Genomic DNA, 23,957 nt, shown 5'->3' with positions numbered 1-23,957 from the left:
AGGTGCAGGATTCTGAGCCCCTGCTGAGAGAGGTCTTTCCATGGGCTCCCTGCTGCCTGTCCCCATCCCTGCTGGGGACTGACCTCCTGCTCTGGGCTGCACAGGCAGAGCTGGACCTAGGCTCATGGTGGGCTTGGCCAATGCCCCAGCCCTGTATCTGTCCCCATCTTGCTACTGGTGTGGGATGGGGCCGGGAATCCCGGTGACCGCTGGTACACCTGCAGTCCGGATGCAGAAGGACACAGTGGACGTGCTGTCTGCGCTCCACACAGAGCGGCTCAGGAAGCAGCTCCAGGAGTAGACGCCCACGATGGTGTCCCTTCCTGTTCTCTCCTAGGCGGTCGGTGGCCACTGTGTGGCCCCGGGGAGTCCTCTCTTAGGCTGCAGGTTAATGGAGACCAGGAAAAGTAAAGTAGAGAAGAATTCCCAGGGATGGTGTGTTGGTGTGCATGGTGGGAGGGGTCCCGGGCATCTCGGGGCCTGTGGTGGCACCTGGGGAAGACCGGACATTCCCAGAGATCTGAAGAGAGGGAACCACTCAACCTAGTGCTCAACCTGTTTCAGGTGGCTGCTGCCACTGCCTGCACCTGGGCCCTGTGGGCGGGCTGATCTTCTGCAAGGCCACTCCCTTCTCAGGTGCTGCCCCTCCCCTACACACCCCCACCCGCACCCCCTCCTGCCAGGGTCAGCCCAGACTGACAGAGCCAAGACTTTCAAAGATCAGTCTCAGAGGGAGCCTGGACGCTTCTGGGGCTCCCGATCCACGCATCTCCCCAGCCACTGCCTGGACCCTGGGAGAGGGGACACCGGTGACCCCACCTGGAGCCCTGCAGGCAGAGATGGCTACCAAGATGGACGTCTCTGCAGCCGCAGTGCCCCCTGGCCCCAGGAAGCAGTGGCTGGAAGTAGTGGGCGTCTTCCACTATGTGTTTGCATTTCTGTTCCTAGGTGAGAATAAGGGGGAAGGGAATGGGGGCTCTGCCCGGGGAGAGGGCATTGGAGGGAGGATCCCATTGTGGAGGCCTGGACACCCGGGGACTGGACAGGAAAATCGCCCAGGCCAGCGGATTCCTGCAGGTGGAGGATGGGAGGTGTGGCTGCAGAACTGGGGTTCCTGAGGAATTCATTTTTTCTTCTTCACTGTTCTCCAGGCCCTTTCGCCATGGTTCTTCTGCTCTTCCTCCTCTTCACACGGCTCTGGCCTCTGTCTGTTCTCTACTTGTTGTGGATCTACCTGGACAGGCACACACCCAGCCAAGGTGAGCTCTGGTCAGGGCTCCAGGTGGGGAGAGATGGGGAGGGTGCCTCGGGGACTCTGCCACCCGTATCTCTGCCCGCAGGGGGAAGACTGTTTGTGTGGACAAGGAGCTGGACGATTTGGAAACACCAAAGGAATTACTTTCCTATCAAGGTGAAGGGTCACCTCCCCAGAGACGCCTCCTCCCACTTCCCCACCCCACTGCCCCATACTCCTCCCTCTTCCCTGTCCTGCAGCCTGAGTCCCACTGCCTAGGCTCACAGAGGAGCAGAGGTGAACAGGTGCACCTGATCCCATCCCAGGGCCATGACCTCTGAGGTCAGCAGGGGGCAGAGGCAGTACCTGCAGCTGCTGCCTCCCCTCTCTGCCTCCCTCCTCTCCTGCAGCTGGTGAAGACGGCAGAGCTGCCCCCCTGCCAGAACTACGTGCTGGGATCCCACCCCCACGGGGTCATGAGCACTGGAGCCTTCTGTAACTTCACCACCGACTGCAATGACTTCTCGCAGCTCTTCCCGGGGCTGCAGCCCTGGCTAGCCACACTGGCCGGCCTCTTCTACCTTCCAGTCTTCCGAGACTACGTCATGGCTGGTGGTAAGACCCAGGCTAAAGGGCAGGAGACAGCCCCTGCCAGGGCGTTCCCCACCAGGACTCCACACCTGTCCTGAGCACTGACCATGCTCTCCTTTAGCATGGGGTGGGGATGAGCGGTTGGAAAATGAGGAGTGGGGCTCCCTTTCCCCTGCTAACGGGTGAGGTGAGGGACTCGGGAGAGCCACTTAGGGAGTGGTGATTGCTCTCCACTGTGCATGACACAGGACTGCGTCCCGTGAGCCGGCACAGCCTGGACTTTGTGCTGTCTCAGCCCCAGCGGGGCAAGGCGGTGGTCATTGTCATCGGGGGTGCCCAGGAGTCCCTGTACTCATCCCCAGGGCGGAACTGCCTCGCACTCAAAAGACACAAAGGCTTCGTGCGCCTGGCGCTGAGGCACGGGTGAGTGGGCATGCAGGAGCGGAGGCTGGGCTGGGTCCCAGGTCAGACCTCAGAATACCCACAGCTGACATAGCAGTCTCCGGAGCCGATGGCACACTTTGCACCAGGACGCACCTGTCGGCCCTGATGCCACATTCTCAGACCTGGCTGTGCCCACTTCTCCTCCTCAGTGAGCAGCCTCAGATTGACACCAGCAAGGACTTTGGGAACAGAGCCCTGGGTTCTCCTTGTGACCCTGTCTCAGAGACAAAGCCTTGGACTTGACCTTGACCTGTAGCCAGGGCTGTCGCCTGCCTTGCCACCAGGCTGCAACTGTAAACACTGAGTGAGAACAGGAATACACCAAGCCCACCACACAGCCATTGGTCAGGACAGCTGAGGCTTCCTTCCAGAACTTTCTGGGCAGACATAAGAGCTTCCAGACCTTGGGAAGTGGCCTCAGGAGACAGGGGAGGGACTTTTTGCCCCCCAGGGTGCCGGTGTGGCCGTCTAGGACCCTGAGCAGCGTCCTCTCTCTTCCTTGCCCCTCCAGGGCCTCTCTGGTGCCTGTGTACTCCTTTGGGGAGAACGATATCTTCAAAACTATGAATTTCTCCAAAGGCTCCTGGCAGTACCTGTGCCAGGTCACCTGCAAGAAGTTTGCTGGCTTTTCTCCCTGCATCTTCTGGGGGCGTGGACTCTTCTCACCCAACTCCTGGGGTCTGTTGCCCCTGCCCGTGCCCATCACCACTGTGGGTGAGTGCCCATCTGCAGGGAGGAGGCTGCCATGGGTGGCACAGCCAGCGGCAGCTCTGGCTCACCCGTGTCTCCCTCCCCTGCAGTGGGCGGCCCCATCCCCGTGCCCCAGTGCAGCAGCCCCAGCCAGGAGCAAGTTGACCACTACCACAGGCTCTACATGGACGCCCTGGAGCGGCTGTTTGAGGAGCACAAGGAGGCCTGTGGGGTCCCTGCCTCCACCCGCCTCACCTTCCTCTAGGTCTGGCTTGGCCTCCCTGCTGAGCCCCTGAAACCCGTGCCCTGCGACCCCCAGTTCTGCCTTGACCTCCCCTCCAATAAAGGCTGGTTCTGGAGGGCAGCACGGCCAGGCACAGCCACCCCGTCCTCCTGCTGCAGAGGGGCCGCCTGGGGTGGGTCTCAGCACCCTGCATTCTCCTGCCAGTAGAGCTGACTGTGCCCCGGGACCTGGGAGACGTCTCCCCCTCCCGGGCCCCTGCTCCCCCTGTGAAGCAAGGCTGCTGCTTAGCTCAGAGCTGGCAGGATCAGGACAGGGTTGGGAGGAGACCCCGGAGGGGCGGGGAGGGGGCAGCTGGGGCAGAGCTGAGCTGGGTCAGGGCCCAGTAGGTGCAGGGATGGGAGGACCCAGGGCAAGAGCAGAGAGAGCTGAGCACAGAGCTGCTCCTGGGCTCCCCAGCCTTTAGTGTCCTTGGAGCTGGGAGAGCAGCCGAGCCCAGGCTGTGTTTCAGCAGCATCCAGAGCCAGTGCCACCAGCAGGAGGCTCAGCCCCACAGGCCGAGGTGAAGATGCAATGGATGAAGACGTGAAGGCTTAGGACAGAGGAGGGCTCAGGGTGAGGGCCCGGGGAGGCTCCTACCCATCTTCTCGTCATCGGTGTCCCCGTCATCCCTGCTGGTGCTCGGGGAGACGAGGGCTGAGACCAAGGTCCCAGTCTGCATCAGCTTTGGTCTCTGTAAGCAAACACCTGGCACTGGCCGTTTGTGAAGAGATTGTGTTGGAGTTCAAGTTCATGGCTCCTGTATGACCTCAGGTGTGGTCACCACTGCATAGAGAGTGGTGGATTGAAGTTACATCAGATCCTGGTCACACCAGCTCCTGCTAATGGCCTGGGAAAGCAGCGGGAGATGGTCCAAGGGTTTGGGCCTCTGTACCCACGTGGGAGACCCTGGTAAAATTCCTGGCTGGTGGCTTTGGCTGGCCCAGCCTGGGCTGATGTGGTCATTTCAGGGGTGAATCAGCAGATGGTGGTTATCTCTCCTCTCTCTGTAACCCTGACTTTCAACATAAATAAATAAATCTGAAAGAATTAAAAACAATGAAAGAACCAGAACCAAAGGGAGACAGAGAGCCCCTCCCAAATGAGCCCAGTACCTCCCACCTACAGATCACAGCTCCCCAACCTGCCGCCCTGGGGACCGAGGGCCCACAGCATGGACGTCTAAGGGGACACCCGGCACAGGCTGTGGTCAGTGTGCTCTGTGCTCCCCCGGCTCTGTGTCTGCGTCCAAGGTTCAACAGGAAGCGTGTGGGACATCTTCCAGGAAGCAGCTTCATCCATCCCTTCCACTGCCCCCGGGGCCTCTCTGGGGGCTGCTTGGGACCCGGATGGGGCCCGTGATGGGCGGGAATGGGAAAAGCAGCCCTGGTCCTGATGGAGCTCTGTGCTCTCTGCCCTCCCTGTCCCACCCTCTCTGAGGATTTCTGTCCCACGTGGTCCTTCCAGGGATTGCTCAGGGCCCTGCGACAGCTCAGTCTACTGCTGCCTGATCTTCCTGGCTTTGTTGCTGTAGAATTGTATGCAGAGTCTCTTTGTGATCCACAGGGACACAGACACCAGCAGGGGCAGCGCCCACAGTGTCCTCAGGGGCAGGGCTGAGACCAGGACCCGGAGTCTCCATCCAGGACTCCCTGTGAGCGACAGGAACCAGTCAGGGCAGCCGGTCCCACTGTCATTGGCAAGGAGCTGGGCAGGAATCACAGCTGGTGTCCACCCAGGCACTCGGGCTGGGAGAGGCCATCTTCAGCACTGGGCCACACGCCGGCCACTGCCCCGGGGTTCTGCCCTGCACCCGGCAGGCTCGCTCTGGGGGAGCCTCCTTATCCTGCTCAGCTGGGGGGTCAGAAACTCAACAGCTGGGATCTGAGCGCCCTTGGCCTGGGTGCGCTTGCTGTCCAGGCCTTGACAAAGCCTCGGTGCTTCCTCCTTTGCTGGGGCGGGAGCGAGGCCAGCATCACGCCGGCCACTGCACTGCCTGCCAGGCACTTTCCCCAGACACCGGGGCTGCCCCAGCTCTCTGAGTTGCATCAGCCTCCTCGTAGGAACAGGGGACGGGGAGAGGGGGCAGCAGGAAGCGAAAGGCCCTGGGGGGGGGAGGCAGGGTCAGGCCCTGTGAGGGGGGATGGGGGCGGGGTCAGGCCCTGTGCGGGGTCAAGGACAGGAGTGTGGGGGGGTCAGAGTCAGGCCCTGTGTGAGTGGCCAGGGGAGATGGACTCAGGCCCTGTATGGGGTGGGGGACTCAGGGTGTCCGGAGTCAGGCCCTGTACGGGGTTGTCAGGGGGTAGGGGTCAGGCCCTGTGGAAGGGGGGGTCAGGGTCTGCCTGCACAAGCAGAAGGAGCTGGGTTCCTGCTGAGGGTGCTGGCAGCCCTGTGCAGGCAGAGGGCTCTGGAACAGCACCCAGACCATTACAGTGCAGCTTCCTGCGGAGAGGAGCCCCCTGTTCCTGCTCCCCCTGGCCACTGTGGCCTCTCCCTGACCCCTCCCCGCACTGTCAGGAACACTAGCCCCAGGAGACCGAGAAGCCCCAGGGAGTCTCACAAAGGCCGCTAGCAGAGGGGAGCAGGGACGCGTGCTCCCCCCCCCCAGCTTTCCTGCAGCTGCTGCTGTCCAGGCCTCACTCGGAGAGGAACCCCCCACCCCAGTCAGGTTAATAGAAGCCTTTTTACAGGCGTTGGAATCCAAGGCCTGAATTCTGCAGCTGCTCCTACATTAATGGCAAACATGCGGGTGGGATGGGTTCTAGCGGCTGCTCTGACAACCTGGGTTGCCCGGGGACTGCCAGAAATGTGGGGATCCTCACTGGGTGCAGATGGGATGTCTCGTGTGGTTATTGCCTCCAGGTTGTCTGTGTTGATCCCAGGAGTATTTGGAGGGTGGCTGACTAGGCATTGCTACCTTGTTTGCTACCTGTTTGCTACATTGTTGGCTTCATTGTTTGCTACATTGTCATTATCACTGAACAAGCTCTCTCTCCCTAAGTCATCAAATGTTGCATGTGAGGCAGAGGCTGGAGTGACAGGCTCCTATCACTCAGATTCACTGTTTGGTAATCTGTGTGGGATTCTGAGAGGGGGGTCTCTTTCCCATGTTTGAGTGTTTAAGAGCAGCGTGCCACGCCAACTCTAGCCAAAGGAAAGACACCCACAGCACTGCTGCCATAACAATGCAGATTCCTAGCACCTCAGATGTTGATGGCATTCTGCGGGGGATCCCTACGTTAGACAAACAGATACTGGTGTATCAGATCGTAAGTATGTCCTGTGCTTAGTGGGGGACCTCCTTGATTCCTTAGGTCAAGGCTGTATGCCCACACAGTGTCTCCGGAGCGTCATTTACTCCCCGACGGTCCCAGGTACCAGGAGCCCGACTGAGACTGCACAGAGCGGGACCCCACTCTGGACTCTTTGGGGGTCTCTGGGTGTCACTCCCCCTCTTCGTGGAGGAACGACACTAAGCCCTGCGCTGTTCTTTTGTCTGCTCGGCCCTCCCCAGGTTTGCTGCTGGTTCTTCCCGGGTTGGCTACTATCCCTTCCACCTCCGTGGAAGGGCAGTTCCCCCTGGCCGCATTCCCCACTTCCGCAGGGGAGCGGCACACCGCCGGCCGGCTTTCTCGGGGGCTGCACGGGTTCCCTTAGATGTTCCCCATAGATGTTCCTGGTGCGTGCCGTCTCTCTCCTCCTTTATAGTCCTCTTCCGCCAATCCTAACTCGGCTGCCCACACGCCAAGTACGCTGCTCTCCAATCAGGAGCAAGTCCTACAGTTAATTGATTGAACTGGAGGCAGCTGTGCGGAAGCTGTTTACTTCTCTCCCAGCGCCATATTGTGGGAGAGCAGATGCATAGAATAAGTCTTAATTCCAGTAACAGTCTAGTCCGGGCTGCTCCCCACATCTGGGAATTTTGGGGCTCCCTGAGGAGCCTCTCCAGATCTTTCCAGGCATCTTGGACCACCCACTGTGCAGGCAGACACACAGACGCCGCAGGTGCCTTCCCACCTGAGTTCCACTCCCCCACTGAAGGCGCTGGTTTGGGGCCCATGTCAACGCCTTGGCTAGGGGAGGACCAGATGCCCATCTGTGTGGACGCCGTGGCACACCTGCGCCCCTTGTGCAGCTCTGTGAGCCGCTCCAGGTAGAGTGTGTGCAGCACATCCACCTGAGGCTGGCTGGGCCCCGGGCATTTCTGCACTGGGACTGGGGGGCTCCTCTGCGGGTGGACAGTGGTCACCAGGATCCCCCATCCATAACCACAGCCAGATGCCATGAGATGGAGTTCAGGGCTGCAGAGTTTCCCGAGGCACACTTAGGGTGCAGGGCACAAGCAGCTGGAGGAGCTCCTTTTCCCCATAGAAGTAGGAGATGGGCACCAGGGAGGCCCTGGGGGAGCAGGGGCACATGGAGCTCTGGCCCCTTTGGGCTCGCTTGTACCCGAGGTGCAGCCCTGGTGCCCCCGCCCGGTCACCTGTGGGCCTTATCAGAAGAGCCCAAACCTGGAGGGACAGCACGGGTTGGGGGACCTTACACCTGTGATGGAGAGAGGAGAGCAGACCACACTCGGAAGGTAGTGGCTGGGGCAGCAGTAGCTCCACCCCCACCCCCCCCCGTCACATGGGAGGTGGACGAGGCCCTCCCCCAGATGTGGTCCCAGAACACAGGGAGGTGGAGCCAGCAGGGCAGCCTGAGCAGGTGCAGCACAGGCCTGGGGGTGGTGGGGGAGACACGAGAAGCCCGAGGCCTCACAGCAGAGGGTCCCCCACTCCACGGGGGAGGAAGCAAGGGCAGGAGGTGGCCCAGGAGGATCCAGCTCAGCCAGTTCCACCAGCTGGGGAGCAGAGGGCGCAGCCCCACCTGTCCCTGGGGCTGCTCTTGTTGGGGGGGGCCTCACCCCACCCCAACACAGCATGCCCAGTACCCTCAATGAGATGGGGACGTTAGGGAAACGTCCCCCAACGTGCACGTGTCAGGAACTCGGTCTCCAGAGAGGCAGTATTGGGAGCTGTGTGGACCTTAAAGAGATGGGGCTTGGTGGGAGGTGCTGGGGCCCTTGGGGGAGCTTCGGAATGGGATTGTGGGACCCACTCAGTCTCTGTGTCTCTCTAATTCTGGTTCCTGACATAACCGCCATCCACCACGCTCCAGATCTGGAGCTGATACGGGCACCATGACCTTGAACCTCAACACCGAGCTGAATAAACCTCCTCTTGACAAACGGCACTAAAGGACACTAAAGGCTGGGGACCCCAGGAGCAGCTCTGTGCTCAGCTCTCTCTGCTCTTGCCCTGGGTCCTCCCATCCCTGCACCTGCTGGGCCCTGACCCAGCTCAGCTCTGCCCCAGCTGCCCCCTCCCCACCCCTCCGGGGTCTCCTCCCAACCCTGTCCTGATCCTGTCAGCTCTGAGCTAAGCAGCAGCCTTGCTTCACAGGGGAAGCAGGGGCCCGGGAGGGGGAGACGTCTCCCAGGTCCTGGGGCACAGTCAGCTCTCCTGGCAGGAGAATGCAGGGTGCTGAGACCCACCCCAGGTGGCCCCTCTGCAGCAGACAGGACGGGGTGGCAGTGCCTGGTCACGCTCCCCTCCAGAACCAGCCTTTATTGGAGGGGAAGTCAAGGCGGGAGCTGGGGTCCCAGTGCATGGGGCTCAGGGGCTCAGGCCTAGAGGAAGGTGAGGTGGGTGGAGGCAGGGACCCCGCAGCTCTCCTTGTGCTCAGGCTGCAGGACAGGGAAGGGTGAGGAGTGCGGGGGAGTGGGGTGGGGAAGGGGGAGGAGGCATCTCTGGGGAGGCTGACCCATCACCTTGATAAGAAGATAATCCCTTTGGTGATTCCAGATCACCCAGTTCCTTTCCACTCCTTCCGCCTTGGCCCTGTTTGCAGAGAGTTCTGGATGGCAGAGTCCCAGAGGCACCCTCCCCATCTCTCCCCACCTGGAGCCCTGCCCAGAGCTCACCTTGGCTGGGTGTGTCCCGGTCCGGGTAGATGGATATCAAGTAGGGAACAGACGAGACCAGAGCAGTGTGAAGAGGAGAAGAGAAGAAGGAAGGAACAACAAACTGGGAAAGGTGAGAAAGAAGCATGGATTCCCCTGGGAAGCCCAGTTCTTCAGCCCAGCTCCTGCCCCCTCCACCTGCACGGATCTCCTGGCAGGTGCATGCTTCTGGCGTGTTCCTCGGCCTTGGCCCAGGCTCCGGACCAGCAGCACAGCCTCCTCCTCCCAGTCCCTTCTTCCCAGGCACCCGCCCCCCCACTCTTCTCACCTTAGAGGACGAATGTCCGCACCCCGTAGGAGGCGCCCTGTGCTTCCAGCCGCTGCTTCCGCAGGGTCTTCACAGGGCAGGGGTGGGGGCACAGGGCCCTGCAGCTCCACTCTGCCTGCAGGGCTCCACGTGGGGTCACAGGTGTCCCCCTGGCCCAGGGTCCGGGGTGTGGCTGGAGAGATGCCTGGATCTGGAGCCCAGAGTGTCCAGGCTCCCTCTGAGACTGACCTCTAAACGCCCTGGGTCATAGGTCTAGGCTGGCCCCTGAGAGCGCTGGGAGGGGGTGAGGGGTGGGGGCAGGGCGGTGCCTGGGAGGCTGAGCAACTCACAGTGGGCGTGGCCAAGCAGCTGCCCACCAGCACACTGGGTCCCAGGGGCCACAGCCCAGCTGAGGCTGGGTGAGCAGGACCTTGAGTGCTGACCTCTTTGTGGGTGTCGGGAAAGGAAGCCTCCCTGGAGACCCCGCCCCCCAGACCCTGTGGCCCCAGCACCACCCGACTGAACACACACACACGGAAAAGACACGGGTCTCTCCCACCTTTAATTCCACTCCCCCACCCGCAGTCGCCCAGGGGAGGGGAGGGGCCTGATGGCGGGAGGTCCCGCTAGGTGAGGACGAGGTGCCTGTCCGCGGGGACACCGTAGCGCGCCTTGTGCTCCTCAAACAGCTGCGTGAGCCGCTCCACGTAGAGCGCGTGCAGCGCGTCCACCTGCGCTCGGCTTGGCCGCGGGCATCGCTGCACTGGGATCGCCGCCCCCACTGCGGATGGAACGCGCTTGCTGGCATCCCGCGGGTCGCAAGAGCGGCGGCCACTGGGAGCGGGGCTGGGGCACTTGCCCACGCACGCGCTGGGAACCAGGCGGCGCTCCAGCCAGCGGGCTCTGAGCCAGGGGATCGGGCGTGGCGCGCGACCGCAGGGGCGAGGCCGGGGCTCACCGACAGTGTGGACGGGCGCGCGGAAGGGCAGCAGGAGCCCCAGGCGGCCGTGGAACAGCGGCAGGGCCACGCTCAGCAGCGGCTGCAGCGCTTCCTGTGCGCGGCGCAACCAGGAGCCCGGCGGGTTCGGGCACTGCCGGAAGAGCTCGTTCTCCCCGAACGAAAAGACAGGGACTAGGGAGGCCCTGGGGAACAGGGGCGCAGGTGAGCCTGGGCCGAGACGTGGGCGCCTTGCTGGGCGCACCGCCCCGCGCCGCTCCTCACCCCTGCTCCAGCGCCAGCTTAATGAATCCCTTCTGGTTGCGGATCCGCAGGCTCAGGCCTCCGGGTTTTGCTTCCAGCGCCTCCAGAGCTCCGCCCACGACCAGGACAGCCACCTGGCCGCCCTCTGGCCTGGACAGCAGATAAGCAGCACTGGCCTTGGTAGAGGAGACCAGACCTGGGCGGATGGCAGACGCTGGGGCACCTCATGCTGGGATACTGGGGAGGGGGGAGGCCTGGAGTTCCAACCCCGCCCCCATAGACGTGGGAGGGGGGCAGGCCCTCACCACTGGACATGATGTAGTCCTGGAACAGCGGCAGGTGGAACCAGCAGGGCAGCATGAGCAGGTGCGGCCGGAGCCCAGGGAAGAGGCGGGAGAAGCCCGTGGCCTCCGTGCAGAAGTTGCTGAAGGCCCCCACCGCCAGGACTCCGTGGGGGTGGAAGCCAAAGAGGTAGTTTTGGGAGGGGTCCAACGGGGCCGTCCTCACCAGCTGGGGAGCAGAGGGGGCAGCCCCACCCGTCCCTGAGACGGTGCGTGGAGGAGGGGGCTCCCCAGTCTCCTCTGAGCCCCCCACCCCCAGCACAGCGTCCTCGTAGCCCTCACCGAGATGGGGAAGTAGTCCCGGAAGTGTCTCCAGACGGCCCAGTCCCGGACCCAGGCAGAGCGGCGGCCTCCAGCCCTGGGTGTGTCCCTGTCCCAGTACAGCCAGACCAGGTAGAGGACCCCAAGGGTCCAGGCCCGGCTCAGGAACACAAAGATCAAGGCCACCAGGCACACCTGGGCTGGAGCAGGGGGCGCACTCAGAACCCAGGAGCTGCATTCCAGTGTCCCTCTGCCCCTGCCCTGGTTCCAGGGCCAAAGTCCCCTCCCCCCCTACCCCCCACCCCCACAGGCTCCCCAGGCTGCTTCACGGGCCCGGGTCCCTGGGCTGCCTCCCTAAGGGAAAGGGGAGGCAGAGGCGCAGGGCCCGGGGAAGGGGCACCTGCATCCCCAGGCTTTGGGGACTCACCGAGCGCTAAGAAGGAGAAGACCCACTGGGAGACAGCGAGCACTTGGAGAGCCCCGCGGAGGGGACTGCAGGAGGCCGCCATCTTGGGGGGGGCTCGACAGGGGCACCCACTGCTCTTGAGCACCTTCCCTTGTGGCCCCACCCACTGGCCCTGACCCCTGGACCTAGCCCCAGGTCATCTCCACCCCCTCTGTGAGCCCCAGCAAGGAAGGGTGATGGCCACCTGAGCTCACGGAGCTGTGACCAATAGGACCCCTCGGATATACCAGGGGTGGGGCCAGGAGCTGGGAGAGGGGGATTTGAACTTTGTGGGGGCCTGGGCTTCGGCTCAGCAGGGAGCTGGGCTAGCAGGGATGGGGTCCCACCAGGCAGGGTGGGGCTCTGCACAAGAAAGGCCTAAAACTCTGAGCTCCCTGGGTCAGGCCTGGGACACCGAATTCCCTCTGCATCCCCAGGAGACCTGAGCCACTGCTCCTGGGTTCTGGGACACAAAGCTGAGCTCCCTGGTGACCCCAGCAATGCCCTCTGCCCCTTAGTGAGGAAAGGGAGAGCCACCTGCTCACCGGAAGTCACCTGACCACCTAGGACCTCAGCCCTCAGCTCCCCCCCCACCTTGCTCTCAGGAAGGGATGGGGTGGGGGCTCTTTCCTAAGGGACCTGCATCTGGGGTCAGCTGGTTGGGGTTGGGGTTGGGGTGAGGTGGGGCAGGGAGCTCCCAGGGTCAAAGCAAGCTGGTCACAGCCCTGGGCAGGACAGATAGGGCCCAAGGCTGGTCAGGGCCTCCAGCCAAGGCATGGCGGGAACTGGCCCCTTCCCACCCAGCACAGCGCTACACCTGGCTCCTTGGAACTCAGGTGCACTCAGGTGAGCAGGCGGGGCAGAGGCTCCTCCTGGACCCAGCTCCAGCCAGAGGGCACCCCCTATCCCGCCCCTGCCCCTTCCTATCATCTCAGAATCAGGAAGTGTGCACTGGGTCCCCTGGAAGACAGGGGAGGCCCTGGGGGTGGGCTATGGAAGGCTGCCCATGGGCAGAGGGGGGACCAGGAAGCCTGTGGGGGAGGGGCTGGTCCCCAGGGCCCTGTGGTGCAGGAGGGGCTGTGCTGCGGGGTCTCCCCTCTGCCAATTTCCCTGCGGCAGCACTTGGCTGTGCAGTGTGGGATGCGGGTAAAGTGGGGGTGCATGGGAGATTCTTGAGGAAGCCATCTGTTGGCAGGTGCCTCTGGACATGGGGGTGTAGGTGCAGGTGGAGGCAAACACCACCAGAGGGGGAGGAGGACAGCCAGCCACCCGGGACCCCCAGTGCCGTCCTCACTTGGCTCTGGGTCTCTGGCCACAGAGGGGTCGCGACAGGATGTGCAGCCCCATTCTAACTAGTGGGTGGGACCCTGCCTAGCCACACTCCGGAACACTGCCCTCAACCTTGATGAGCTGGGTTGCGCTAGTTCCGGAATGCGGACATCCTGGACAGAAAGGGTACCAGCAGAGTGGTCTTTGCGAGTACTGAGGGCACAGGGAGGCGGAGCTAGGGGCGCGGTTGGGTGGTCTCACTGTGGATCACTACATAGACCTCAGACACCCGTGCCCCTGCCGGCCCAGCCCCAAGGAAACTAGGCTTGGGCTTGAGCAACTCAGTGTACAGGGGCCACATGGGCAAGGGCCAGGAGTCTGCAGGAAGGCGCAGAGAACTCCGCACAGCAGGAGAGACCAGAGAAGAAATGCAGGGAGCTAAGATGGGAGGAGCCCAGGAAAAGTAAGGGCCAGAGGGACTGAGTAAGATTCTAGAGGCTGAGAGCCCCTGTGAAGGGCAAGGCCACCTGGGCGGGGTCAGTGCCAACGCTGCACCCTCAGAGAGCTGGGGCAGCCCCGGTGTCAGGGGAAAGTGCCTGGCACGCAGTGCAGTGGCCGTCGCAAGGCTGGCCGCACTCCCACCCCAGCAAAGGAGAAAGCACAGAGGCTTTGTCAAGGCCCAGACTGCAAGAGCTCCCATGACAAGGTGCTCACCCACCAGCTGTTTCTTTACTGTTTTTCCCCATTTCCTTAGCTTAGAGGATAAGGAGGCTCCCACAGGGACAGCCTGGCAGGTGCATGGGCAGAGAGCCAGGGCTTAGGGCTGCGTTTGCTTAGCACTAAGTGCCCTGGCCCAGCCTGAGAGCCCGTGTGGACACCAGCTCTGGCTCCTGACCCAGCTCCTTGCTGATGACAGCGGGACCGGCTGCCCTGACTGGTTCTTGTCAATCACAGGGAGTCCTGGATGGAGACACCGGGTCCTCGCCTCAGCCCCGGCTCTGAAGCCACTGTGGGCATTTGTGGATGACCCAGAGGACGGGGGCTCCCACAGCCGTGGGTGCCTGAGCCTCTCAATAAACACAGCATACATTTTTACAACAGCAAAGCTCAGCTACCACAGAGGCCATGATTAGAACATGTAACAGAATCTCTTAGAAATTGGTTTTGAGACCGAAACTGATGAAGACTGACTCTGGGACCACTGATCTCAGCCCTCACTCAGTACTGCCACACCCGCAATGATGACAACAAGAGTGATTGTAGGAGCATCCCTGGATCTTATCTCTGTCCATTTCAGCATTTATTGGAGGAACCAAGAAAGGCAGGGAGGAGTGTATCAGTGCACAGGGCTTGGGGTCTCAGACGAAAGTGAGGCGGGTGGAGGCAGGGACCCCACAGCTCTCCTTGTGCTCCTCAAACAGCCGCTCCAGGGCGTCCATGTAGAGCCTGTGGTAGTGGTCAACTTGCTCCTGGCTGGGGCTGCTGCACTGGGGCACGGGGATGGGGCCGCCCACTGCAGGGGAGGCAGACACGGGTGAGCCAGAGCTGCCGCTGGCCGTGCCACCCACGGCAGCCTCCTCCCTGTGGATGGGCACTCACCCACGGTGGTGATGGGCATGGGCAAGGGCAGCAGACCCCAGGAGTTGGACGAGAAGAGACCACAGCCCCAGAAGATGCAGGGAGAAAAGCCAGCAAACTTCTTGAAGGTGACCTGGCACAGGTACTGCCAGGAGCCTTTGGAGAAATTCATACCTTTGAAGATATCGTTCTCCCCAAAGGAGTACACAGGCACCAGGGAGGCCCTGGAGGGGCGAGGAAGAGAGAGAACGCTGCTCAGGGTCCAGGTCTGCCCTGGCAAAGCTCTTGGGCCTGTGAGTCCCTCCCCTGTCTCCTGAGGCCACTTCCCAAGGTGGTTGGAGACACAAGAGCATGGCTGTACAGAACATTCTGGAAGGAAGCCTCAGCTGTCCTGATCAAAGGCTGTGTGGTGGGCTTTGTGTATTCATGTTCTCACTCAGTGTTTACAGCTGCAGCCTGGTGGCAAGGCAGGTATCAGCCCCGTGTACAGATCAAGGTCAAGTCCAAGGACTCGCCTCTAGATGGACTTGGGAAGAGGCCTGCTGCCCACTCACCCGTGCCTCAATGCCAGGCGCACAAAGCCTTTGCGATTCAGGAGTTCCAGCCTGTGCCTCCCTGGGGCTGTGTACAGGGACTCCTGGGCACCCCCGGTCACGATGACCACAGCCTGGCCCCGCTGGGGCTGAGACAGCTTGAAGTCCAGGCTCTGGCGGCTCACGGGACGCAGTCCTGGGTCATGAGCAGGAGGGAGCAGTCATCACTACCTTGGTAGCTCCCGATTCCCACACCCCACCAGTTAGCAGGGAAAGGGGAGCCCTAACTCTCCATCCCACATCTCATTTCATGTCCAGTATGTCCAACAGTCAGGGCAGGTCCAGGGGTCCACATGGGTGTCTCTGTGGGGGTGGGGCACACTCTGGCCACAGCTGCTTCCTCCCATTCAGAGTGAGGCTCACCATGCATCATGATGTATTCTCGGAAAAAGGGGACGTAGAATAAACCAGACAGCATGGCTATCCAGGGCTGCAGCCCCGGGAAGTGCCGGGAGAAGTCATTGCTCTCAGTAAGGAAATTACTGAAGGCTCCAGTGCTCAAGATGCCGTGGGGGTGGGCCCCCAGCACGTAGTTCTGGCTGGGGGGCAGCTCTACTGTCTTCACCAGCTGCAGGAGAGGAGGGAGGCAGAGAGGGGGAGGCAGCAGCTGCAGGTGCTACCTCTGCCCCTGCTGACTTCAGAGGTCAAGGCCCTGGGATGGGACAGGTGCACCTCTCCACCCTGCCCCTCTGTGAGCCTAGGCAGCGGGTCTCAGGCTGCCGGACAGGGAAGCGGGAGCAGGTGCAGGGGAGTGCAGTGGGGAAGTGAGGTGATTGAGGCATCTCTGGGGAGGGTGACCCCTCACCTTGATAGGAAAGTAATCCCTTTGGTGTTTCCAGATGGCCCAGGTCCTTGGCCACACAAATCGCCTTCCCCCTGCGGGCAGAGATACAGGTGGCAGAGTCCCCGAGGTACCCTTCCCAACTCTCCCCACCTGGAGCCTGCCCAGAGCTCACCTTGGCTGGGAGTGTCCCGGTCCAGGTAGATCCACATCAGGTAGAGAACAGACAGAGGCCAGAGCCGTGTGAAGAGGAGGAGGAAGAGAAGAAGGAAGGAGAGTGGGACTGGGTTAAAGTGAGAAAGAAAAAAGATTTCTCATCAAAACTGCAGGCTTCAGCCCAGCTTCCCCTCCCTGCACCTGCTGCAACACTGGAGGGGGCACCTCCTGGGGTCCTGTTCCTGCCCCTTGCCACCGTTGTCCTGAGCAGGGGCACCGCCCTCCTCCCTGCAGCCCCTTCTCCCCTGGGGCACCCAGGCAGTGCTGCCTCCCCACCTCTCACCTGAGCACAAAATCATTGCATAGTGTAGGGCGCCCAGTTTTTCCAGCCATTGCTTCTGCAGGGTCTTCACCGGGTCTTCTGCAGGGCGGTGGGGCATGGGTTCTGTGGAGTCGGCCATCCCCATAGCCACCCTCCTCCTGCAGGCTCCAGGTGCAGTCACAGGTGTCCCCTCTCCCAGGGTCCAGACTGTGGCCAAAGAGATGTCTGTGTCTGGAGGCCCTGAGGTGCCCAGGCTCCCTCTGGGACTGACCTTGGCTGTCCTGGTCCATCCGTCTTGGCTGGTCCCTGGGAGGAGCTTCGAGGAGAAGTGGGTGTACGGGGGAGGGATTGGCAGCTGGCAGCTGGCAGCTTACAGCTGGGAGCCATTGTGCAGGGAGCGGACAAGCTAAAGCCCTGTTGTCCCACTGGATCTGGGCTCAGGCTTAGAGTGGCCTTTGCTGGACCCCATGCTGACCTCTTGGGGGTCCCAGGGAAAGTCAAGGCTTCCTCAGTGCCCTGGACTGCTTCGATCTTGGTCAGAAACACACCCACAGGTCTACGCCCACCCTTCATCTCACTCCCCTGCCGCAGTCACCCAGGGCACTGGTTGGGATCAGAGGTGAGGGCCAGCATGGCTGTGGACCAGGTGCCTGCTGGGAAGCGAGGGCTCGCCTGTGCTCCTGGAACAGCTGTGTGGGCCTCTCTGTCGATTCCCTGCAGTCGTCCACCTGCGCCCACTTCTGCTGGCATCGCTGCACCGGGATCTTGTTCCCGCTGCGGGTAGGTGAGCGGTTGGTGGCAGTAGGGTGGTGACAGAGTTTAGGGCTGGGCCAGTTGTCCACCACTGGCCTGGGAGGGCAAGGTGCAGCTCCAGGTGGGCCACCCATCAGCAGGAGGTCAGGCCCACTGGGACCTGCAGTCAGACTCAGGGTGTGAGTGAGGGGGAGGCTCACGGATGGGCTGGGTGGGTGTGCAGAAGGGCGGTCAGGTGGTGGCAGAGCTGAGGCAGGGACAGGCTGGGCAGCCGCTGTGGCTCATCCTTAGCAGGCACACCTGGGATCCCAGGGGGTGTTCGGGAACTCTGGGAGAGTTCAAGAGCAGACAGGTTCCAGGGAGGGCCTAAGGTAGCACGGGCATGGCTGAGCCCCTTCCCCCTCACCCCCAAGCATAGCCACTCCCTGGTCCTGCCACTCCTCACCTGTTCCATTGCCAAATTTACAATCCCTGCTAATTACAGACTCCCAGGTCCACGACTCTGATTTGCCTGCAGCACCTCCAGGGACTGCTCCGGACCAGCATGGACACCGGACCACCTCAGGCCAGGACAACAGACAAGCTGCTGTCTTGAGCACCTTCCTCTGTGCCCTCCCCCCACTGCCCTGACTCCCTGACCCGCCCCCTCTATTTCCATCCCTCTGATGCCCTGCACGCTGGAGCCATGTGAGCCCCAGCAAGGAAGTGTCATTGCCACCTGAGCTCATGGAGCTGTGACCTAGGACCTGGCAGAATGACCAGGGAGGGGCCTGGACCTGGGGGATGGGGAGGGGGGTTTGAACTTGTGGGGGGCGGGTGCTCGGGCTCAGTGGGGAGCCGGGCTAGGGCAGGGCTATGCACAGGAGTAGCCTGAAACCCTGAGCTGCCAGGAAGTGGTGGCCCCAAGGCTCTGGACCTGGAGGAGGAGGATTCACTGGGAGCAGTCTCAGGGCCTCCCCCACTGTGGGAGTCCTCAGCATGTCACAGAGTGTCACTTCTTCTTCTTTAAAGATTACCTTTTGAACAGCAGGATTAGTGAGAGATCATTCATCCACTAGTACATTCCCCAGATGTCCGCAATGGCCTGAACTGAGCCCATCTGTAGCCAGGAGCCTGGAACTCCATCCGGGCGGGTCTCCCACATGGATGCAGGGCCCAAGCACTCGGCCATCCTCCACTGCTTTCCTAGGCTCATTAGCAGGGAGCTGGATCCGAAGTGGAGGCAGTGGTCACACCCCCAGCAGGTGCCTCTGTCACACACCCTCCTAGCCCCAGGGCGATTCTCTGACTACATTCACCTCCTCAGAGAGAACTGGGAGAGGCAGCTGAGCCCTGGCTGCGGCCCCTCCCCAGGCCCCACACCCCCTCTCCTGTGAGGAGGAGACAGGGGAGGCAGCCAAGGGGCTGGAGGGAACACCTGGAACACAGAGGGAGCCCGCGAGGCGGCCCCCGCGGAAGGATCCCCTGAGGTTGGGGTGGGGGCGGAGACCGGGAAGGTGGCCTGGCCTGGGGGGGGGGGGCAGTCCCAGAGGGCCGCGGGAGCAGAGGGGCTGTGCTGCAGGCCTCCCCTCCGCAGAGACTTTAGCCGGGGATATGGGAGGGAGACTCCACAGGGAGCGAGCTGCTTGGCACCGGGCCCTGGGGACAGGTGGGAGCGAGAGGGCGAAGGAGGGGCCAGAAGCCAGGGTAGCCACGCGGCGCCTGAAGACAAAGCATCTACTTGGGCGCTGGGTCCCCAGGCACGGGCAGCCAGACTGAGGGAGCACACCGGGATCTTCTCCTTAGGGGGCGGTACCCAGATCTCCAGCCCTGCACCAAAGAAGCGCGACCACGAACAGTGCCCACGGCTGTGGTCATCTGGGAGCCCCGCGAATGCCGGGAGGATGACACGCGTCTTGTCCTGGGTCCCGACTGGGACTTGGGATGCCAACGCCGAGCATAAGACCCAGCTGTGTGGGGACTAAGCTTGGGCTTTGGCGGCTCATCATGCAGTGCACACAACACCTGGGCGTGGGGCCCGTGGCTGCACGCAGGGCCGGAGACCCTGGAGCGGTGGAGGGAACCCCGCGGAGGGGTGCTCATCTGGGGCACCTGGAGGGGGCAGGACTTTCGAGGGTAGGGGCCTCCCTGGTACTGGGGGTGGGCAGTGTCCCGGGCTTGGCAGAGGAGGAGTCAGGGCTCCATCCTTGCTCCCCGCCTCCTGCCGGGGACATCTGTCTCCATCTGAGTTCCGCTGGCTGAAGTGGGAAAAGGGGGGCTTGGGGCCCCAGTGGGTGCGGCCCTACTGCTGCTCTAATGATGGGCTGGCCCAGGCTCTCAACACCTGAGGGGCTGCTGCCCCACCCACAGCTGAGAACCCGCACCTGCAGTCCCACCTGGTCAGAGCAGCTCAGGGACCGACACAGCCCCTTGCTAGCTATCAAGCGCTGTGGACGTGACCGAGTGGTGAAGACCACCGAGGTCAGCCCAGGACCCTCCTGCGGGGCTCCCAGGTCTCACGCCCCTCCCCCAAGATATGTGGCTCTCCCACCGGATTCCCTGTTGCAAGCTCCCAGGGGCCAGCCCCATAACCTGGTGAGCTGACTCCACTGGGCGTGGTCATGTGCTGGGGGTGGGAGATGGTGTCCTTGTGTCCTACACGCAGCATGGGTCGCAGGGAAGAAAAGCAGGAGAAGGAATCTGAGACCTGCCTACAAGGACCAGGTAAGTCACTCAGCCCAAGGCTTATTCCCTGCTTGGGCCAAGTGTGCTCTACTGCCGGCAGGTGGTGCCATTGATCTGAGTTGTTCTCTGCACTGCCCTTCCCCGCCCCTTCCTCCTTCCTCCGCACCCCGCCCCGCTGTGTGCCCCAGGGGCCCTGAACCTTCACCCCGCCCTCTGAGGGTCTCTGCATCCCGGGGCGCTCAGGGCACCTGGCCTTGCTCCTGCACGCTTTGATCTGAGCTTCTCCCTCTCCCTCCCTCCCCTCCTTCTGGCTCTGCCACCAAGACCCAGGCCAGTCCTTTTGGAGCCCCTTTCTCTCTCCTCATCAGCGACCTGTCCACCTGGGCAGTTCCCCACCTAGGGGGCCGGTCTCGACTTTGCAGGTGGCCTCCAGCTCTCAAGGGGACACCTGCCCTGGGGTGAGAGCTGCAAGGGGAGGAAGATGCGAGTGCTGGGCAGGGAGGGGATCCTGCACCTGCACCACCTTCCCAGCCCGCGCCCTAGCAGCTAAGGAGGAGACCAAAGACCACAGGGTTAGGTGACTGGCCCGCAGCCAGTGAGAGCCGAGAGCCTCCCCCGAGCCCCGCAGGAAAGGGAGCTGCAGAGCCTGGCAGAAGAATGATGTCCCGGCTGCCACCCCCTGCCTGCTGAGTCACGGAGCCACAGGTTCCTTATCTGTAGATGGCCTGCACCTGTCGTCCAGTACCGATGAATAAGGCGCTGTGTGCAGAGCTTGGCCCTGACCAGGTTGTTGTAACCATCTGGGGAGTGAATCAGTGGATGAAAGATTTCTCACTGTGTGCGTCACTCTTCTGCTTAGCTAAGTAAGTAAGTAAGTAAATCTTCATAAAAAATACATACAGCCACAATATCATTATCCCATCTAAAAAAATAGGTCAGTCCTTGATAGTATCAAAGTGCAAGTGTTACATTATGAAAAGCATCCAATTGTTCCAATGCCACAGGAAGGGCATTTGATTTTATTTTTTTAAGATGTATTTATTTATTTGAAAGGCACAGTTACAGAGAGGCAGAGGCAGAGAGAGTGAAGTCTTCCATCCGCTGGTTCACTCCCAAATGCCAGCAACAGCCCCAGCTGGGGCTATTCAAAGCCAGGAGCCAGGAGCTTCTTCTGGGTCTCCCATGCAGGTGCAGGGGCCCAAGCACTTGGGCCATCTTCTACTGCTTTCCCAGGCCACAGCAGCATCAGAAGTGGAGCAGCCAGGATTCGAAGTGACGCCTATATGGGATGCTGGCACTAGCAGGTGCCGGCCCCAGGAAGGGCATCTTAAAAAGTTATTTATTTCAGGGGCAGAGACTTCTATTGGCGGGAGCGTGGGCTGTGTGCTTGGACTCTGTGCACTCATCTGGGCTGTGAGGACCTGCGAAGGAAACCAGACTCTGAAGTGGCAGGCCCCTGTCATCAGGGGGAAACTGAGGCTGGGAGTGGTCAAGGTCATGGTCAGTAGGTGGAGGGGCTGGGGCTCATGGACAGGTGTCCTCCCCCTGTGACAGCTCCTGGGCTGCTGTCCTGGCCCTCAGTGTGTAACCCAGCTCCTGCACCACGCCTCCCCTTGGGACCTGTGTCCCACTGTTATCTCCTGTCCATTGTCACAGCCCAGGAACATCATCAGGCACACACACACATCTAGGTCAGAAGCCAGGCCCCAGGCAGGATCACGGGCAGTGGGGCGTCCTGCACTGATCTCACACAGTCCCCATTTTTTTTCTAAGGCAGAGGGAAACACACACACACACGACACACACACAGACACACAGACACACACAGATACACATGACACACAGACATGCACAGATACACACACACACATACACAGACACACAACACACACAGACACACACGACACACACAGACACACACAACACACAGACACGCACAGATACACACACAGAGACACACATACAGACACAGACACACACAGACACACACACGACACACACAGACACACACACACAAGTTTTAGTGTCCTTCCTTTGGCTGCTCCACCCCCCTAATGCTTCCAACTGCTAGGGCTGGGCCAGGCTGAATCCAGGAGCCCAGACTCCATCTGGATCGGCCATGTAGCCACCCAGGGAGGCACCAGCTGAAAGCTGGGGTGGAGCTGGAGCACAGGAACTCTGGTCTGGGATAAGCCCAAGGCTGAAGGGCAGGAGACAGTCCCTGGCCAGGGCTCATGCCTGCCTTGCCACCAGGCTGTAACTGTAAACACTGAGTGAGAACAGGAGTACGCCAAGCCCACTCACTACACAGCCATTTGTCAAGACAGCTGAGGCTTCCTTCCAGAACTTTCCGGGCAGACATAAGAGCTTCCAAAGCCCCTTCGAGTGCCGCAGGAACCAGGAGGAAGGACTTTTTGCCCCCAGGGTGCGGGTGGTGGGCGTGTAGGACCCTGAGCAGCGTCCTCTCTCTTCCTCGCCCCTCCAGGGCCTCCCTGGTGCCTGTGTACTCCTTTGGGGAGAACGACACCTTCAGATGCAAGGCTTTCTCCAAAGGCTCCTGGCAGTACCTGTGCCAGGTCAAGGTCACCTTCAAGAAGATCGTTGGTTTTCCTCCTTGCATCTTCTGGGGCCATGGGACCATGTCCACCCAGGCACTCGGGCTGGGAGAGGCCATCTTCAGCTCTGGGCCACACGCCGGCCGCTGCCCCGGGGTTCTGCCCTGCACCCGGCAGGCTCACTCTGGGGCAGCCTCCTTATCCTGCTCAGCTGAGGGGTCAGAAACTCAACAGCTGGGATCTGAGCACCCTTGGCCTGGGTGTGCTTGCTGTCCAGGCCTTGACAAAGCCTCGGTGCTTCCTCCTTTGCTGGGGCGGGAGTGAGGCCAGCCTCACACCGGCCACTGCACTGCCCGCCAGACACTTTCCCCAGACACCGGGGCTGCCCCAGCTCTCTGAGTGTGCAGCGTGGGTCTGACCCAGCCCAGGTGGCCTCGCCCTTCACCCTTTGGAGGGGGCTCTCAGCCACTCAGAGTCGTCCCAAGGAGCCCTGGGGGGGGGGGAGGGCTCAGCGGGAGGCAAGAGAGGACCACAGAAGCCAAGAAGCCCAGCTGGGAGAGAAGCCAGGACGACCCCGCTGAGGACAGGAGCTGACCTTGAGCCCAAGCCAGGCCCATGTGGGAGCTCCTGGGCCTTGGGAGGCCAGCAGGAAAGGAGCCAGGGAGGAGAATGGACAGAGGTGTTCATCCTGGAGTTTCGTCAGCCTCCTCGTAGGAACAGGGGACGGGGAGAGGGGGCAGCAGGAAGCGAAAGGCCCTGGGGGGCAGGGTCAGGCCCTGTGCTGGGGTGCAGGGGTGGTGGGGGTCGGGGTCAGGCCCTGTTGGAGAGGTTCAGGGGGGTTGGGGTCAGGCCCTGTGCAGGGATAGGAGTCGAGGGGTCGGGGTCAGGCTCTGTGTGGGGGTTGGGGGGGGGGGTCAGGTGCATCGGGGTCGGGCCCTGTGCTGGAGGTGAGGGGTCGGGGTCAGGCCCTTTAAGGGGGAGTCAGGGGGGTTGAAATCAGGCCCTGTGTGGGGCTGGCGGGGGGCAGGGCCAGGGTCTGCCTGCACAAGCAGGAGGAGCTGGGTTCCTGCTGAGGGTGCTGGCAGCCCTGTGCAGGCAGAGGGCGCTGGAACAGCACCCAGACCACCACAGTGTGGCTTCCCGCAGAGAGGAGCCCCCTGTTCCTGCTCCCCCTGGCCACTGTGGCCTCTCCCCGACCCCTCCCCGCACTGTCACAGACTCCAGCCCCACAGAGTCTCACAAAGGCCGCTAGCAGAGGGGAGCAGGGACGCGTGTCCCCCCTCCCCGCTTTCCTGCAGCTGCTGCTGTCCAGGCCCCACTCGGAGAGGAACCCCCCACCCCAGTCAGCATCCGCGTGGCCCTCAGGCTGGGCTTAGCCATGGGGGCGGGGCCTCGGAGCCCAGCACCGCCGGAGGGGCCCCAGGAGGAACAGAGACGGCACCCTGGGGTGGGCGTGATGCACAGTGCCAGGATTCGGTGGGGGACGCCTCCCCCCAGGGCAGAGTTCAGGGGTTCCAGGCCCAGCTCTACTTCCTGCTCACTCCCATG

The 23,957-nt window shown here is 62.0% G+C and overlaps 3 protein-coding genes across 3 annotated transcripts; 1 reads left to right on the top strand and 2 right to left on the bottom strand.

Moving 5' to 3' along the window:
• The first annotated feature begins 851 nt into the window (after positions 1–851).
• On the top strand, positions 852–4,229 carry LOC138847063 (2-acylglycerol O-acyltransferase 3-like). Its single transcript, XM_070064703.1, has 7 exons — positions 852–948; positions 1,152–1,259; positions 1,341–1,411; positions 1,645–1,849; positions 2,074–2,248; positions 2,781–2,983; positions 3,070–4,229. Exons 1-7 carry the CDS (start codon positions 852–854, stop codon positions 3,222–3,224), a joined length of 1,014 nt encoding a protein of 337 aa, XP_069920804.1. The 3' UTR covers positions 3,225–4,229.
• A 5,802-nt stretch (positions 4,230–10,031) lies between these two features.
• On the bottom strand, positions 10,032–11,909 carry LOC100359181 (2-acylglycerol O-acyltransferase 2-B). The gene is made up of 6 exons (XM_008250708.4): positions 11,721–11,909; positions 11,315–11,493; positions 10,997–11,201; positions 10,713–10,887; positions 10,449–10,633; positions 10,032–10,271 (listed from the first exon to the last, which is right to left on the bottom strand). Exons 1-6 carry the CDS (start codon positions 11,800–11,802, stop codon positions 10,117–10,119), a joined length of 981 nt encoding a protein of 326 aa, XP_008248930.1. The 5' UTR covers positions 11,803–11,909; the 3' UTR covers positions 10,032–10,116.
• A 2,390-nt stretch (positions 11,910–14,299) lies between these two features.
• LOC103345701 (2-acylglycerol O-acyltransferase 3) lies at positions 14,300–16,576 on the bottom strand. Its single transcript, XM_051838003.1, has 7 exons — positions 16,459–16,576; positions 16,135–16,242; positions 15,984–16,054; positions 15,542–15,746; positions 15,140–15,314; positions 14,607–14,809; positions 14,300–14,520 (listed from the first exon to the last, which is right to left on the bottom strand). The coding sequence occupies exons 1-7, from the start codon at positions 16,574–16,576 to the stop codon at positions 14,366–14,368; spliced, it is 1,035 nt and encodes a 344-aa protein (XP_051693963.1). The 3' UTR covers positions 14,300–14,365.
• Between the last annotated feature and the right edge of the window lie 7,381 nt (positions 16,577–23,957).

Source organism: Oryctolagus cuniculus, chromosome 19 (assembly GCF_964237555.1).
Source record: "Oryctolagus cuniculus chromosome 19, mOryCun1.1, whole genome shotgun sequence".
NCBI classification, from domain to species: Eukaryota; Metazoa; Chordata; class Mammalia; order Lagomorpha; family Leporidae; genus Oryctolagus; species Oryctolagus cuniculus.
This window is presented reverse-complemented; position numbering and strand designations above follow the sequence as displayed.